Source organism: Solanum tuberosum, unplaced genomic scaffold, assembly GCF_000226075.1.
Source record: "Solanum tuberosum cultivar DM 1-3 516 R44 unplaced genomic scaffold, SolTub_3.0 scf00609, whole genome shotgun sequence".
NCBI classification, from domain to species: Eukaryota; Viridiplantae; Streptophyta; class Magnoliopsida; order Solanales; family Solanaceae; genus Solanum; species Solanum tuberosum.
The window spans coordinates 125860-143121 of NW_006239522.1; the positions used below are offsets into that span (position 1 = coordinate 125860).

The following is a 17262-nucleotide window of genomic DNA, read 5'->3' on the forward strand; positions in this document are numbered from 1 at the left end:
TTTGTATTTTTATATACATCAGTTTATTTGTATTTTTACATACATCTCAGAGTTATATGTATCTTTGCATACACATAGAGTTGGTATCATGTTTTTAAATAGCTTTTTTTTTTATATTGCACATGTTTTAAATTGCTTTATATTGAAATGAGTTCAGTTATGTTGAGTTGAGTTGAGCCATGTAATTTCTTCAGTTTCTTTCAGATTCTTTTCAAGCTTATGTTTATGTTTTAGAATTCTCCTTACATGTTTGTACATTCCACGTATTGAGCCATTTGGCCTGCATCTTTTCATGATACAGACACAGGTATTCGGGATCATCAACAGGAGATTCGTTGATACATCCGAGAATTCGAGTTAGCTATGGTGAGCCTCCTTGTTTCCGAAAGATTTCATTTACTTTTCAGTTTAGTCAGGATGTCGTGGGTCTTATCCCAACTTTCATCTTTATCAGTTAGAGGCTTCATAGATAGTCAGTATAGTTGAGAAGTCTGTATTATTCATTTATTTTATTAAATGTTTTAAAGACTTAAGTTGCCTATTTTATGGCGAGTTAAATATATTATTTTTATTCTAAGTTGTTCATTTGAGTTAAAGTTTTGAAAAGTTGAGTTTATTGAATTTTATTCAGTTTTAAGCTTTTGCATGCTTAAGTTAGTCTTCCGCTTGTAGTCAGCCAGGATGAGGGTTTGCTTGGGGACCAGCAATGGTTCTTGAGTGCCGGCCACGTCCAGGGTGTAGACTCGGGTCGTGACAACCAAACACTAAAGGATTTTTGTCATCTGTTCTAGTTTTGGTATACAAAATTATTTGATATATGTTATTGATGGCAAATGGTAGATATCTCATGAAATTAATTGAGGTGTGTAAAAGCTGATTCGAACCTCCGTTAACTTTCTATCCTAAGAACATGAAATTCATCTTCAAGAATATTTAATATTTTAAAATATTTTTTTGGAAAAAAGAAAAAGAAAAAACATGATGGGGACTGTAGTGTTTAGATGACTTAATTGATTGATTGTCTTACGTAAGTTTCAATACATCAGCAAACATCCAAACAAATCCCAAAATTTTCTCAATTGAATCATTGTACGAAAAAAAGCCAAGAATTATTGTACCCTGTTCAATTTTATACTTATAAAAAACTTTGAAAGCAAAAGCAACCAATTAGAATGATAAAGATATATTATTTACTTAGTTCACTAGGGATTGACTCATCACTCCCCTCTCCCCTCAAGTCTTCGTGTGTTGTGTAAATAAATTTGGTTGTGCTTCAGTTTCTGGCACTACTACTGGGTAGTTTTATTTTTGCATAGTAAGTCTCTTTTTCAAAGACCCATGTGAAATTTTGCTTTGATTCAGTTTATTTTGTGTTGTTTATGTGTTTGGGGCTGTTGGGTAACTGTTTTCTTGGTTTGTGTGTTTTGTTGTTGTTTAAAGTTTGAATCTTTTTCATGGTTTTGTGAGTCTGACTGAATATATATGATCATGGGTGGTGAAATTTCTGTAAGATTCTTGATGGAAAGAATGTTTTAACTAATGTTTCTAGTATGCTGTTTGTTGATCATTGGCTAAGAAGAAGCAGGAAAAGTTAGCTTTAAAGAAGAAAAAAGAAAGACTTTGCCATCTGTGCAAAAAGCTGTATAAAAGAGAGTGTAAAACCACTAGATATGGCTTGAGGTAGTAGTAGTTTGCTAGACCGGAGAAGGTCAAGAAACCCCATTTAGCTAGATGATCGACTTAAATTGGGGTTGAGTTAGGTTCAAGTGTTGTATCTTTACATGGTATCACACTATTTGGGGTCCCGTGCAAGGGCGGACCTAGGTTGTGTTTAGGGGGTTCGCCCGAACCCCCTCGATCAAAAATTAGTTATATATATAGGACCAAATTCTAATTTATGTGTACATATATTAAAATGAACCCCCTGAAAACAAGTGAGAAGCTTTGGCTCAATGGATAAGGGGTTCAGGAGTGGCTTTTACGTTGTGGGTTCGAATCCCATGCGCAGCAATTCCTCTTCTCTTATTTTTTACCCTTTTGAATGCATGGAATTGGGCTCAACTTTTGGGCTTGGATCATCTTCTCTTTTTCATTATTTTTTCTCTTTTATGTCATTTTTTTTCTAATTTGTTTTTGTTTAAATTTATTAGACACATTTTTTTCTTTATTCTTCTTATATCTATTTGTCATTTTATTTCAACATAATTTTATGTACAACTCTTTAAAAATGATGAATTATATATATAAAGATAAATTAGATGTAGTTGAATGAAGAAACTAAAAATCGTCAATATCCTTTTAATAATATATATTTAATAGAATTCATGGAATTTCCTTTATATTTTTTCAATTCTATTTTAGAGAGATGGAAACTAAACTTATTTGATTTATTCGTTATTTTTTTTAACAAGTGATGACTAACCTAGTAAATTAAACTACATGAACTAAAAAATTGACGATGCCATTTATTTATCTTTTGAATATGCATTATAATATTAGTAAATCTATACTTGCACACTTTTTAGAGAATCTTGATAATTTTCCTAGTAATATGTGTTTGAATGGATACTAATTTAAAAAATTTAAAATGTAAAATAAAGTAAAACATTACAAAATAAAAGTATAAAAAGCACAAGAAATTTTAAGAATGTTCAATGGAGCAGGGTAAAAGTAGGAAGAAATGCTTAATGCGGTACGATAAGGTAATATAAATTTAGCGGATTAAGGTAAATATTTTTCTTTCTCCATCTCACTTCCTTTTTCATCCTTTAATTTTCACGTGTTTTAGGAATTAACTTATGTAATACAATTGATCCACTAATTTTTTTTTATTCAACGTAGCTTTGTTCTCAATATCTTTAATTAGTTTGGTGTTAACTTTTATCAACCAATGAGATACCTTGTACAAAACGCATGTCGGGGTTACTACGCTCACCGTGCACTTACATTACCACATGAGCTTTTTCTTTAAATTTCGAACCCCCTGAGCTTAATTTCTGGATCCGCCACTGGTCCTGTGTAAGCTCTTGTTGGGCTTGGACATGTAGGGGGTGTTAGAGTGGGTCCCACATTGGTTGGGAATGGGTTGATGGTCATATCTTACCTGGCATTAGAGTTAGGTTCATCCTGTTTGGGCTCCCGGTGAATGCTCCGGTTGGCTTGGGCGTGAAGGGGTGTTAGAGTGGGTCCCACATCGGTTGGGGAATGGATTGGTGGTCGGTTTGTATGGACTTGGACAATCTTTTCCTTATAAGTTAATCTTTTGGGGTTGAGTTAGGCCTGAGTGTCATAACTTTATAGGCCAAAAATCTCAAATACGTACATCAATTAGGTTGATTCCCTTTTGATTCGTTTTCTTCTCTTCTGTGTTGTCCTATGAACTATAGATTCCACATCAACAGGCATAGTAAATGTAGTGGCTCATTCGCTAAATACTTCACAACTACATTAACATCTTGCTGTATTTAGTAGTCAAAAAAACCTACATTTTTCATGTCTCACAAGTCTGGAAAACGTATCAAATAGGTGTCTAGTAGGTTGCTTATTTCTTTATATAGGTAGTCAGAGTTTTGCATAACTTTGTGGAGTCTAGTTTTCAGCACATTAGGCTGAGTTTGCTTTTAGATATCCTTCTTATGGAGCAGTTTAGTTGCTTACATGGTTGATGGGTATGAAGCTCTGGGCTGTCCTCTAGTGAAGGTATGGCAAGAACACAAAAGATCAATAGTTCAATGCTCTTGCTTTTGGGTTCACTATGTCTGTGTGAAATAGAAGGATGCAGCTAAATTTGAAATGCATAGCATTTAGGATTCTCTTTTACCTAGTAACTTTTGGCTCTTCTTTTACCTAGTATAGTAACACTTTTACCTTAATCTTGCTATCTTTGTTCTTTACAAGTATTCTTACTTGTGTTACACATGTATGTAGACTTCAGGAGGTATTCCAGTTGGTGATTAGCATTTGAACGTCGAACTGCACTTGGAATTTGGCTACATGGGAAAGACAATTCAGGTTTATGGATTCCCTGATCTTCTGTCTGCAGAAGTGGTCAAATCATTCTTAGAGAAACATACAGGATATGGAACTGTATGTGCATTGGAGGTTAAACAGTCCAAAGGAGGATCTAGAGCATTTGCCAAAGTTCAATTTGTCGACAACATTAGTGCTGACAAAATCATCAATTTGGCTAGTAAGAGGCTGTATTTTGGCTCTTCTTATTTGAAGGCTCGGGAAATGGAAACTGATCTTGTCCAACTGTGGGAGTATGTGGATCACATGGATGGCATAACTTTGAATTTCGGATGTCAGATATCAGATGACAAGTTTGCAGTGTTGGGAAGTACAGAAGTTTCAATTAAATTTGGCATTGGATTGAAGAAATTTTTTTTCTTTTTATCTAGTGGTTCAGCTGATTATAAACTTCAGCTTTCATATGAAAATATATGGCAGGTTGTGCTCCATCGTCCATATGGTCAAAATGCTCAGTTTCTCCTCATACAGGTTTTTCAATTATTCTGAACCTTTAGCTATTGTTTTCATCCTTCTCCCTGTGCCCGGTCTTTGTGAATATTGTGACTATTTGATTATTGGTTGAATGGTACACAATTCTCTCTTACTGCCTGTTGATCCACTTCTTTTGAAGCAAAATCATTTCTGCTAACATATATTTATTTGTTGACTTATGAACCATATGGAAGGGGTTGAAATCCTATTTATGAGAATTTTGACAATAACTTCCATTTCTAGAAACTGAACATGCATGAAGGCTTGAACCGACATTAAACTGGAAACTTATTTGCTACTGATCATGAAGTAAAGAAGCTTTAGAAAATACAAAGTACAAGTTCATAAGCATTAATAGGGGCTAGGCCCTCCTCAATATTGTTCTGCTTGAAGTCTTTTAAGGTTGGATGCTTTTGCGTTTATAAGCACTGCTATGTGGATAACCTAGCATCCTGTCCAAAATCCTAACTAACATGCCAGATTGCCATATTCTCAGCCTATCTTTTGATCTGTCGACATCCTTTTCTTTTTATAAAGATATCTGTTGACATCCTTAAAGATGAGTGTTCGAAATTCTTAACCTCTTTCATGAATATTTGCGCTAGAACTTTTTTTATATAGTAGAATACCATGAAATGGTACTGTCAACATCCAGAATTCTTGAAGAACATGTCTTTCATTTTTTTTGTGCACATGTTTCCATCAAAGTATAAAATGTTGATTTTCTATCTTTTTTTTTTGGGTAAAGTAATTAAATTGTGTTGATTTTCTGTTAATATGCGCTCCTATTATAAATTTAGAAATTACTATTACTAATGTTACTAGTGTCAAAAAAAATAATTTAGAAATTACTATTACTACTACTACTATTAATAAGGGAGAGTCAGAGGAGCTTCTTGTCGTCCTGTCTACCGACCAAACGTTATAATTTTGGAATTTTCCCTTTGAGTTCGCTATTTTTGTATTGCACTTCACAACAACCGCAATAGATTCCAGACGGGAGAATTATAATAGGCTGTGCATTCAGACAAAATAATGTGCCTTTATTTTATCTGTGTAGCTTGGGAAGGTGTTTTCTGTACTTCAATAATCTTTCTCAAAAAGGCTGTTCACTAAATAATTAGGGAATCTCTAGGTATATTGTAAGATGTAATATCAATATTTCTCTTCGTTGTCCGTTCAATAATTATGGAATTTCTGTAAAATTAACATCAAGATTGCTCTTCTGAAAACTCATTCTAGCACCTCATTGGAGCTTTTTGTTTATGCATGATGTATTGCTTATCTCTATATTTTAGTGGCATAGTTAGACATCTTTAAAATTGTAATTTTTTTCTTTATTTTAATGCCTTTATTCAGTTTCCAAGTCACACTTTATAGTTTTAGTTATTTTTGGGGATATTTGGTAGTTGAGACATTCTAATAGTGCTAATGACATAATTTTTTCTTCATTTATCAGTAATTATGATTTGACTTTCCTCAAGACACCTATTTTAAAGTATTGCATTGTTTCTAATCAGTCTTTTAACAGGCATGTACTCTGTTTATCATGTAAAATAGACTGGAAAATAACCAGGTGGAAAATGTGTGCATCATAGACTAGAGCCATTTGGATACCCCTTGTCTGTTTAATTATATTATGTGCTTAGTTTTGATTAAAGAAGAAAAGTTGAAAAATGGTTAAAGAACATTTTTCAGTTTTTCAAATTTATAACCTTGGTGGCCGGGTTAGCTTGTGTGCACCTCAACAAAGTCCATGGGTACCTGCTACCTCCTACCAACAACAAACACAGATACCGAGTTAACAATTTCTTTTTAACAACTAAAAATTCGTGATGATTAAAAAAAATGTGTTAGTAAAGATGTTAAACTTGGGCCTGTGCTCTACACAGGCTTGGTACCACTGGTTAATTAAATAAACCAAGCTTCTAACTTGCATATTATATAAGTTAACAAATATATGTCCACAATTTTCAATTTTTTCAATACTTGTGACTTGTGTGCTCGTGATCTTTTAAGTTAAAGAACGTGAAAGCAACTTTTCTACTGTGTTTGCAGAATTTCCTCATGAGTATAGTTGCATCAGTTAATATATCGCTTCATATAATTGAATTCTGGTTAGATCAGTACTCTACTTTGCTGATTTACGATAAGATTCAGTATTGACTTATTCATTCTATTTCTATGATTTAGTTATTTGGTGCTCCTCGGATCTATAAGAGACTTGAAAACTCGTGTTATAGCTTCTTTAAGGAAACTCCTGATGATCAGTGGGTGAGGACGACAGATTTCGCTCCATCTTGGATAGGGCTATCTTCTAGCTTATGTTTGCAGTTCCGTAGGGGTGTTCATCTTCCAAATTTCCAAGAAAGTTTTTTTCACTATGCAGAACGTGAAAACAATATTACTTTACAGACTGGTTTCACCTTTTTCGTCTCTCAAAAATCGGCTCTGGTTCCCAATGTCCAGCCTCCGGAAGGAATTGCAATTCCCTACAAGATATTGTTCAAAATTAGTTCTTTGGTACAGCATGGATGCATTCCTGGGCCAGCATTAAATGTCTACTTTTTCCGATTAGTTGACCCTCAAAGGAGAAATGTTGCATGCATTGAGCAAGCCTTAGAGAAACTGTACTATTTGAAGGAGTGCTGTTATGATCCAGTGAGGTGGCTGACTGAGCAGTATGATGGGTATCTCAAGGGTAGACAACCTCCAAAATCTCCGTCCATCAATTTAGATGATGGGTTAGTGTATGTAAGAAGGGTCCTAGTAACACCATGCAAAGTTTATTTTTGTGGTCCAGAGGTTAATGTTTCCAATCGGGTTCTCCGCAATTATTCTGAAGACATAGATAACTTTCTTCGTGTTTCTTTTGTTGATGAGGAGTGGGAGAAACTGTATTCTACAGACTTATTACCAAAAGCAAGTACTGGAAATGGTATCAGGACAAACATCTATGAGAGGATCCTATCAACTCTGCGGAAAGGCTTTGTAATTGGTGATAAAAAATTTGAATTTCTTGCATTTTCATCGAGCCAGTTGCGGGATAATTCAGTGTGGATGTTTGCATCAAGACCTGGCCTTACTGCAATTGATATAAGAACTTGGATGGGTGATTTTTCGCAGATCAAGAATGTGGCAAAATATGCTGCCAGACTTGGTCAATCTTTTGGTTCCTCCACAGAGACTTTGAGTGTTCTTAGGCATGAGATTGAAGTTATTCCTGACGTAAAGGTTCATGGAACCAGCTATGTCTTTTCTGATGGAATTGGTAAAATATCTGCTGACTTTGCTCGTAGAGTTGCCTCAAAATGTGGCCTTCAACATACACCATCTGCTTTTCAGATTCGTTATGGTGGATATAAAGGTGTTGTGGCTGTTGATCCATATTCATCAATGAAGTTATCTTTGAGAAAGAGCATGTCGAAATATGAATCAGACAACAATAAGTTAGATGTCCTTGGGTGGAGCAAATATCAGCCTTGTTATCTTAATCGTCAACTGGTTACTCTCTTGTCTACACTTGGAGTGAAAGATGATGTTCTCGAACAGAAGCAAAAGGAAGCTGTAGATCAGCTTGATGCTATCTTGCATGATTCTTTGAAGGCACAGGAGGCTTTGGAATTGATGTCTCCTGGAGAAAACACTAATATTCTCAAGGCAATGCTAAATTGTGGTTATATGCCTGATGCTGAGCCCTTTCTTTCAATGATGCTGCAAACCTTCCGCGCATCGAAGTTGCTTGATTTGCGGACTAAATCAAGAATATTTATTCCAAATGGAAGATTAATGATGGGATGTTTGGATGAATCCAGAACCTTGGAATATGGTCAGGTGTTTGTTCAGTTTACTGGTTCTGGACATAGAGAATTTTCTGAGGATTTACATCCATTTAATAACAGCAGATCCACCAACTGTAATTTCATTCTCAAGGGAAATGTGGTTGTTGCAAAAAATCCATGCTTGCATCCTGGTGATATTCGTGTTTTAAGGGCTGTAGATGTTCCAGCGCTGCACCACATGGTAGATTGTGTTGTATTCCCCCAGAAAGGAAAAAGGTAAATTTTACGTTGGAAACCTATTAACTGTTTACTTACGTGTAATCTTATAGAAGGCTTTACCATTTCTTGCCTGGTCTTACTAATGCTCTAATCCAAATTAGTTTCAAAGATAGTCAAATTGATTCTCGGGAAGCAAAAAGCGCCAGAGGGGGTAATTGACTGTCTTAGTTAGTTAGGATTCACTTGTATAATATCCCCTTCTCATGAGATGTAAAGGCATATTGAAATACGAAGAAGCCTTTTCTTCCTTCCCATATTCTACACTAACTTATGGGTGGAAATCATTTTCCTACTGTCTACACAATTATTTCAACTCGTAACTTTGTATAAATGCTCCAGACTAGTACGTATTTCATAGTAAAAGTGTAAAACTAGCTTCCATCCTTGTTAACTCTTTCTATCTTTATTTCTTTGTCATGGCATTGTTACTTAAGTGTTAAAGCTTTGATGACAGACCTCATCCGAATGAATGTTCTGGGAGTGATTTGGATGGAGATATCTACTTTGTTTGCTGGGATCAAGACATGATTCCGCCAAGGCAAGTCCAAGCGATGGAATATCCTCCAGCACCCAGCATACAGTTGGATCATGATGTCACAATTGAGGTACCCTTAGTTTCGAACAACTAGTTTTACTTCCAAAATTATCATGCTTCTGATGCATCACTATGTTCAACCTTTCTTACCTTACATTGGGAGAATTGGCATGGTCTTGATATTTTTCTTTCCTTTTAATCCTTTTTTTTTTTATCAACGCTTCATATTAGTCCACTTATTCTATTGCTGAGATTACCTTCTCTAAGACTTAGATTCAGTCGAATCTAGTTTAGTGTATGAGTGTTAGGTGCATCAACTACAAACTGGTTACTGTACTTTTCTATTGCTGAGATCTCCTTCTGTACAGCTTCGTGACAGGATAGGCACATAAAATCCAGAACCGCTGACCAGACTTCATTCTTTCACCCCCTTCTTTCTCCTTCTCTGAGATCTTTCGATTAATGAGACAAAAAAGGAAGAGATCAACACGAGTATTGCAGTAAGAACTGAATGCCTTAATTGTTTATTTTCACTATATTTTCATTGTTGTCCAATTTCCTTATTTTGGATGTACAGCTAACAGCATTGCCTTTATGCTGTTTTCTTTGTTTTTTACATCAATAAAATTCTCTACCCATAAAAAAATTAATGAAGGAAAATATACCCTGAAGATAAACAACTTGTAAGTGACCAAAACCATAAATAAAAATTCTCTCTTGTGTCAAACTGAAATAGTTTCTTCTTTCCCCTTTCTTATTTACCTTATCAACTGTACATGTGAGATTCATCTTCTAAGTTTATTATTGTCTCGTTCAGGAGGGGGATCAATCCTGAGTCCCTAAAGTTTGTGGAAGTGTGCTTATTCTTGATTTTTTTACTTCAAATCGCCGATTTGCATATCAATATGTGCCATAGGAGTTACATCTCTGATGAAAGAGCACTTACACTCTTGAATTTGTAGTAGGGAATGAACTCTTGAAATCATACTTATAAGATGTGTAATGCAATACAAGTACTGAGGAACTCTTTATTATTTTTTGTTTGTTGTGGGAGAGGGGGGATTGGCCAGTATGTGCAACAACAGTGCAAGTACTGAGGAACTCCTTTTCACCTGTCTGCCTACTGCAGGAAGTTGAAGAGTACTTCACCAACTATATTGTGAATGACAGTTTGGGAATCATAGCAAATGCCCATGTCGTATTTGCAGACAGAGAACCTGATATGGCCATGAGTGATCCATGCAAAAAACTTGCTGAGCTCTGTTCAATTGCAGTAGACTTTCCAAAGACTGGTGTTCCTGCTGAAATACCACCTCAGTTGCGCCCTAAAGAATACCCAGACTTCATGGATAAGCCGCCAGACAAGACAACCTATATCTCAGAAAGAGTTATTGGAAAGCTTTACAGGAAAGTGAAGGACAAAGCTCCTCAGGCTAGCTCTACTGCGATATTCACAAGGGATGTTGCAAGGAGATCATATGATGCTGATTTGGAAGTTGATGGATTTGAAGATTACATTGACGAAGCTTTTGACTACAAAACTGAATATGACAACAAGCTGGGTAATTTAATGGACTACTATGGCATAAAAACGGAGGCTGAAATACTTAGTGGTGGCATCATGAAGACATCAAAAACTTTTGACCGCAGAAAAGATGCTGAGGCCATTAGTATTGCTGTGAGGGCCTTGAGGAAGGAGGCAAGGACCTGGTTCAAGAGGCGTAATGATATAGATGACATGTTACCAAAGGCTTCAGCTTGGTACCACGTTACATATCATCCTACATATTGGGGTTGCTACAATCAGGGGTTGAAAAGAGATCATTTCATTAGCTTTCCCTGGTGTGTTTATGACCAGCTAATCCAGATTAAGAAGGAGAAAGCACGTAACAGGCCAGTTCTCAATTTGTCATCTCTCAGGGCTCAGCTGAGTCGCAAATTAGTGTTGAAATGAGATTTCAGTCAAGCGTTAAGCTGATATACATATATATATATATATATAATGTAATAGGGTGTGATCATAAGAAAACTGCTATGCGTTGTTAACAACCTTTTGTATTCAAAACTGCATGAACCTGTAACATATATGCAGTACTCCTAGAAACAGCTGTACAGTTAAGTACTAATATGTATGTGATTTGAGTTTTATCTCTCTTCTCAACATAGTTCATATTATGCTTTTTTGTATTATGCGTAACCACAAGTCCTTTCTTGATACACATGAGACACTAGAAATTACTGAAATTTTTGAAGACAGAATTGATGGATAGTCTATCAGAAACAATCTCTCTACCCCACAAAGGTAGGGTTAAGGTTTACGTACATCCTACCCTCTCTAGAGCCCCACCTGTGGAATTATTCTGGGTAAGTTGTAGGACTATAGAGAACTTAATAGCTCCATACTGCAGCTGAGAACTGAACATCTTTATTAGTGTTAGCTGGGGTAAATTGACCGATGGATCACAAAGTTAGCATAATAACTTTTGCTAGCTCAGACAGCAGCAACGACATCAATGGTGAAATTTCAGCAATATGTTTTTAACTTGTCTCCATCCCTTTGTCATCCCTAGTCATAAATAATATTTCAGGAACTTCAATAGTTAAAATACTAGTGAGACATTCATGTTTGTGCCAACAGGATTTGCTGTGACCCTTCTTAATTCTATCAAAGATTTGAATGTTCCTAGAATGTGAAGAGAACCACATATCATTGAGTAACCATTTTAGTCCAATTATCTATTTGAATGTCTTTAGAGTGTGAAGAGAGTTCCATATCATCGAGTCTCCGATAGAAACATGTCCAAATGAAGCAATATGGCTATCAAAAATTCACTCATATAACGAATGTACACACAAGGATACATTAAAGGAGAACTCTGTAGTCAAAACCTATAACAAATAGTATACTAGATTATTGAAAAATGAACAGAAGCTTCCTTGTGGATTTTTCGGCTGCTTTTCAGGAGGGAAGAGTATTATTAGCTCTTCCAGTAAATTTAGCAACTCGGCATTGTAAAAAAGAAGAAGAATAATAGCTTCTCACATTACTTACAAGCTCCAACTAGCATTTGGCCTAAATTACAGAAAATAAAACCAGATTCGTTCATACGTCTAGCAGCTGCAACAAACTGATGAAGACGACTTTGTCCAGAGAATTATGGTGCCTAAGTCAAGTTCCTTGTATTATTTCCCTGATATCATAGCCTTGGAGCTATATACAAATGAGTTTAAGAGGAAGAAATCAGACTAGCATATTCATAGAAAGCAACATGGCAACAAATACTGCCTGCTAGATGGTAATTCTAAGTTGTCATGCTTTAAATGACTTCACAAAGCAGTGAGCTTAAATAAATGTACGAGGAGAAGATTACCTGAAGGAAGGTCAGAAGCAAAATAACACCAGAGTTCCATAAAGCATGAATTGTGATTGGGGTTAGGAGGTTCCGCGTCTGAGCATAAGAAAATCCCAGAGCAGTCCCTGAATGCATGTCATTTTTCAGTTCAGATTAAACATGAAGAGAAGTGCACTGATAATAAAGGGTGAAATCAATTAAGTATTCGCCTCAACGGTGCTTCAATTCCAAACTAGTGGAGGTAAACTACATGAATCTTTTGTATCCTTTCTACTGTGTTCGAATTCATTTCATTTCCTCTAAAATTGAATAAAATATTATCTCAAAAACTACAGAAAGTTGTTGATCCTGTCTTACAAGGTAAAAGCAATTCTTACTAGAACTATTTTTCCTTCCTAAAAAGATCTTTTTGAGAACTTTCAGAAGTAAAACCCAATTATGTTATTCCTTATTGTAATTTCTGCTTTTCCTCTACTTTCGTCCAGTGTCGTATACATTTAAGAAAATGGAAGCAATACCAAGAACAAACAACTGAGGAAATTGTCCAGGAGTGAGATGTGCAAGAGCAAATACAGCACCACTAATAACCACTGCAAGCGGTGTAGGTACCCTGCAAGGGAAAATGGAAAAGCATGAGAGACAATGAAGCATCAAGTCACATGTCCACATTAGACATGCATGTGTATGTATGAATAGTCCACAAGTAATAAAGTCATAAGACGATTTTCTTCCGCTGATTTTTCTTTTATTCTTTTTGATGAAGTAAGTAGTGATATAAATGGCATCAAGAAGATGCATGATAGCAAAATAGGTACAGAAGAGTTGAGTTTGTTAGCTCTATTGCAATGAGTCCTGTGTTATGGATAGAGCTAACAAAGTCCAAAAGTCTGACATGTACAACTATCTTAACCACTTCCTAATGTATCTTAATCCACATCGGGGTTCTCATGTTGCTATTCAATAACTAGGTTGCCATTTTTTCCGTCTTATTCCCTTTAAAACCAATTTTAATTATAAACATCCACAACAGAATGTTCAAGAAAAACATCATAGCTCTAAGCAAAGTATAGAAGTATCAACTGATCAAGCCCAGAAATATTTTCAAGTTGAGAAGGTTCACACTTGACATTTAAGTTGTGTCCGGTACAAAAAATGTTTTCCAATTTTCTCATGTTCGGTTAGTCAAATATTTTGGAAAACATTTCCTTCATACCGAACACACCCTAAGAGTATCTATAGCCTACCTCATAACATATTGGCATTCAATAACTAGGTTGGCATTTTTTCTGCCTCGTTCCCTTTAAAACCCAATTTCATTATAAAACATCCACAACAGAATGATCAAGAGATAACATCGTAGTTCATAAGCAAAATATAGAAGGATCGACTGATCAAGCCCAGAAACACTTTCAACTTGACAAGGTTCACACTTGACATTTAATGCATAGAGCAATGCAGTTGGCAGAATCTATAGAAAGAAATCCCAGGATGGCAAAAGATATCTGTTTTGTGTTCGGCATGATGATATCTCAGGTGTCGATTCAAAAAGAGCTATTGGGGGCAGCCCTACTATATAGCATTCGTCTTTTAAGATAGGAACTCGGCTCCTAGGCAAGGAGGGAATATAAAAGCAAAAAAGTAGATCAACTGGTGAAATCAGAATGTTTACGTATTTATTGTGTTTTCATGCTCATAAGAGATAATGATCCACTGGGGTAACAACTATATCAAACCTTGAGCAATTCAAAACTTTTTGTCCCTTCTTTTTTCAAGCTTCTTCAGTAAAGTTCAGAAGATTCACAGACACATAGAGCCAGTTCTAACAAATGTGAAGCAGTAGTATATCTGTAGTCGAATTTATAAAGAAAGAATTATACCACTTAGTCAGAGATACCATAAAAAAACCTCTAAACACGGTCTCCTCAAGAATTGGAGCAAGTACACCAGTAATGCCTAGCAGAGAAGCAGTGCTACATAAAAAAAAGAAAGGTGGTTACTCAATTGTATATCATGCATAAGTATTCAGTTAGTGGCAGGAAAGCCATCAACACAAAGGCAATTGACTTATTGATAACTGAGATAATTTACAGATGAACTTCAAACTTCCTTCGAAAATACCTGATACTTGAGGAACCTATCAATGGGAGTAACCGAGCAAGCGCATCAGTCTGTAACAAGTTTTAAGGAATTAAATGAGGAAAAAAGAAAACATCACAGGGGAGAAAAATGAAATTTAATTTGCTTCAAAGGTTATACAAAGAATGAAATTCTCAATCCAAAAGATTGGATTAACTGTTAGTTCAATTCTAACCTCTCTTTGTGGCGGCTCACCATTGAAAGCAGACATTGCCACTCCTGTTAAAGCAATTGCACCTATTGCTCCCGCTAGACCAATTCCAGCCCACAAAAGCCATCCTCTCTGGAGATTGAAAGGTTCCTTCAGATCTGGAATACTAACAGATCATAGTCAACCACGCTGTAATCTTTTAGAGTGGAGGAAACTGCAATCCAGTTTTCTGACCAAACAAAGCAACAGATGAATGAATCATTCTACAACTTGGAATATGCTAATTACCATAACGATATATGTCATCAGGAAGTGGTTGAGATGACTTGGTGAGAGTATAAAGGACTATTAGCACAACTGCAGTTGTTATACTGAAAAAAAAAAATAAGTACACAAAACATCGGAATCGTGGAGATTGGACACAATGCGAAAATGATGCTAAAATGACTGTCCATACGCTTGATCAGCGAACAAAATTTCAGCCTTCTCATCCAAGCTCAATGCTTCTACATCAAGTCCTACATATGGTATTGATGCTGTCTCTATTAGTCCTGTCAAAACAAAACTGCCTGAATATTAGTTAGCTTTTTCCTCCAAGACCAATATCGGTTTCTAGTTACCCAATATCCTTCCAAGTTCCAAGCCAAAACAGAATTTCAGATTGTAAAGATATTTTACACCACCAAAAAGAACAAAACTACCATTTTCAGTTACTATCAAATAAAATGTTGCAGTTCATAAATCTTCTATCTTGCTTAGTTGCAATAATACATCCCATTACAAAAAAAGGTTCAATCTTTTTACAATTCACAATAAGAAAACACTTCATAAGTCAGACATATTTGAAACCTATGTTGCTCGGACTCTCCAAAAATGATGCCACACTGTTAGCATGATAGACAACAAAATGATTGTATGTATTAATGTAATTATATAGTGATATAAATTAGCATGATCATATACATTTGTTGTAGAATCATATGAATAAATATTGTGATAGAATAGCTGATTTGGAGGGACAGCAAGGCAGATTTAGAGGGATTCAATGGCAGATTTGTATAAATAGAATAGCTGATCTTTAGGGATAGGAATAGCAGATCTTTAGGGATGTGTAATCTTTATTTTCTCTATATAATGGAAAGACTCTCACTTTGAGAGGCATTCAGCTGAAAATTGACACACACACATGTCGGATCCTTCAAAAAATGCACTACTTTTGAAGGATCCAACATGCACTAATCAACATTTTTGAAGAGTCTGAGCAACATGTTTAAAACCTTAGCCAGGTAACAAAATTACACCTTAATCCACATGCAAGCGAAGAAAGTGAAACAGTTTGCCAATTCCATGGCACATCCCAGCGTCTCAAAATTGGCCAATCAGGTCCACCTCCCTGTAGAAAAATAAAACACAAAAATTACTCACCGAGAAAAAACATTCTAAGAAGCTCATTCCAAAAGCATTCAAATTTATCATTTTCAATTTCAAGATTCCATTACATAGCACAATTACTTCCACCTAATATAAAAAATGTTACTAAATCTACACCACAGTCAACAAATACTACAAAAACATTTTTACAAAAAAAAAAAAAACTACCCTTAATGCCAATTTGAAGTTTATTATACTTACTTTATAATCAGGACCATTTCTGGGACTAGAAAAGCATATAGTAGTGAACCCTCTAGTAGAAGCTTGACTAGCAGCTGAATCTTGAAATTTGAGAAATGGGGTCAATGGGGCAATAGAGATTCTATGTGATTTCTGAAGAAGGGGTTTTGATGAATAAAGTTTTGGTGAAAAGGGTAAAGATTGAGTGAGAGTTATACATAAATTGCCAGCCATTGTTTGAAAGTTCAAAGCTTTGAAGAGAATTTGGAGTTTTGGTGGAGATAAGGGGCAAAGGATTGTGGATGTGTGGTTTTTGAGAAGTTTAGGGGGTGAAAAGAAAATTAAAGTGGAATGGAAGTACCAATATTGAAAGGGAAAAATGATAAATATAACCCCAAACTTTTTGATTTAGAACAGATAATGGAAGTACCAATATTGAAAGGGAAAAATGATAAATATAACCCCAAACTTTTTGATTTAGAACAGATAATGGAAGTACCAATATTGAAAGGGAAAAATGATAAATATAACCCCAAACTTTTTGATTTAGAACAGATAATGGAAGTACCAATATTGAAAGGGAAAAATGATAAATATAACCCCAAACTTTTTGATTTAGAACAGATAATGGAAGTACCAATATTGAAAGGGAAAAATGATAAATATAACCCCAAACTTTTTTATTTAGAACAGATATAACCTCGTTAAAAAAGTTATACATATATACGACGTTTGTTAGACGGTGAGTGAGTGTAAATATACAATTTCCGTTAACTAACATATATTTACTTAATTAAGAAAATCTCTAGACTAGTTTTAATTTCAAAAATGTCATATGATTTCAAAAAATAAACTCATTCATCTTTTATGATTTACTCCTCCATGCCCTATCCAAATTTGACCTACATGAAA

At 35.3% G+C, this 17262-nt stretch overlaps 2 protein-coding genes across 4 annotated transcripts; one reads left to right on the forward strand and one right to left on the reverse strand.

The window, feature by feature from the left end:
- Positions 1–1164: 1164 nt before the first annotated feature.
- LOC102578970 (probable RNA-dependent RNA polymerase 1) lies at positions 1165–11264 on the forward strand. Of its 3 annotated transcripts, none has more exons than XM_015304738.1 (5): positions 1165–1315; positions 3928–4500; positions 6697–8561; positions 9019–9169; positions 10154–11264. In XM_015304738.1, exons 2-5 carry the CDS (start codon positions 3994–3996, stop codon positions 11051–11053), a joined length of 3423 nt encoding a protein of 1140 aa, XP_015160224.1. In that variant the 5' UTR covers positions 1165–1315; positions 3928–3993; the 3' UTR covers positions 11054–11264. The 3 variants fall into 3 exon arrangements, with proteins under 3 accessions (XP_015160224.1, XP_015160225.1, XP_006366109.1); XM_015304739.1 differs by having other exon boundaries at positions 3935–4500; XM_006366047.2 differs by having other exon boundaries at positions 1168–1315; positions 10229–11264.
- Positions 11265–11942: 678 nt separating this feature from the next.
- LOC102579521 (uncharacterized) lies at positions 11943–16691 on the reverse strand. The gene is made up of 10 exons (XM_006366049.2): positions 16372–16691; positions 16041–16132; positions 15197–15304; positions 15028–15110; positions 14764–14897; positions 14571–14620; positions 14330–14422; positions 12971–13062; positions 12471–12577; positions 11943–12310 (listed from the first exon to the last, which is right to left on the reverse strand). The coding sequence occupies exons 1-10, from the start codon at positions 16582–16584 to the stop codon at positions 12269–12271; spliced, it is 1014 nt and encodes a 337-aa protein (XP_006366111.1). The 5' UTR covers positions 16585–16691; the 3' UTR covers positions 11943–12268.
- Positions 16692–17262: the final 571 nt, after the last annotated feature.

Excerpts from the sequence above, each read along its gene's own strand:
- LOC102579521 (XM_006366049.2), bottom strand. The coding sequence starts at position 16,584 with ATGGCTGGCAATTTATGTATAACTCTCACTCAATCTTTACCCTTTTCA. Across the intron at positions 15,305-16,040 it reads TCGCTTGCATGTGGATTAAG|TTTTGTTTTGACAGGACTAA; the intron begins GTGTAATTTTGT and ends ATATTCAGGCAG. Across the intron at positions 14,621-14,763 it reads GTGAGCCGCCACAAAGAGAG|ACTGATGCGCTTGCTCGGTT; the intron begins GTTAGAATTGAA and ends AACTTGTTACAG.
- LOC102578970 (XM_015304738.1), top strand. The coding sequence starts at position 3,994 with ATGGGAAAGACAATTCAGGTTTATGGATTCCCTGATCTTCTGTCTGCA. Across the intron at positions 4,501-6,696 it reads CTCAGTTTCTCCTCATACAG|TTATTTGGTGCTCCTCGGAT; the intron begins GTTTTTCAATTA and ends TCTATGATTTAG. Across the intron at positions 9,170-10,153 it reads ATCATGATGTCACAATTGAG|AGGGGGGATTGGCCAGTATG; the intron begins GTACCCTTAGTT and ends TTGTTGTGGGAG.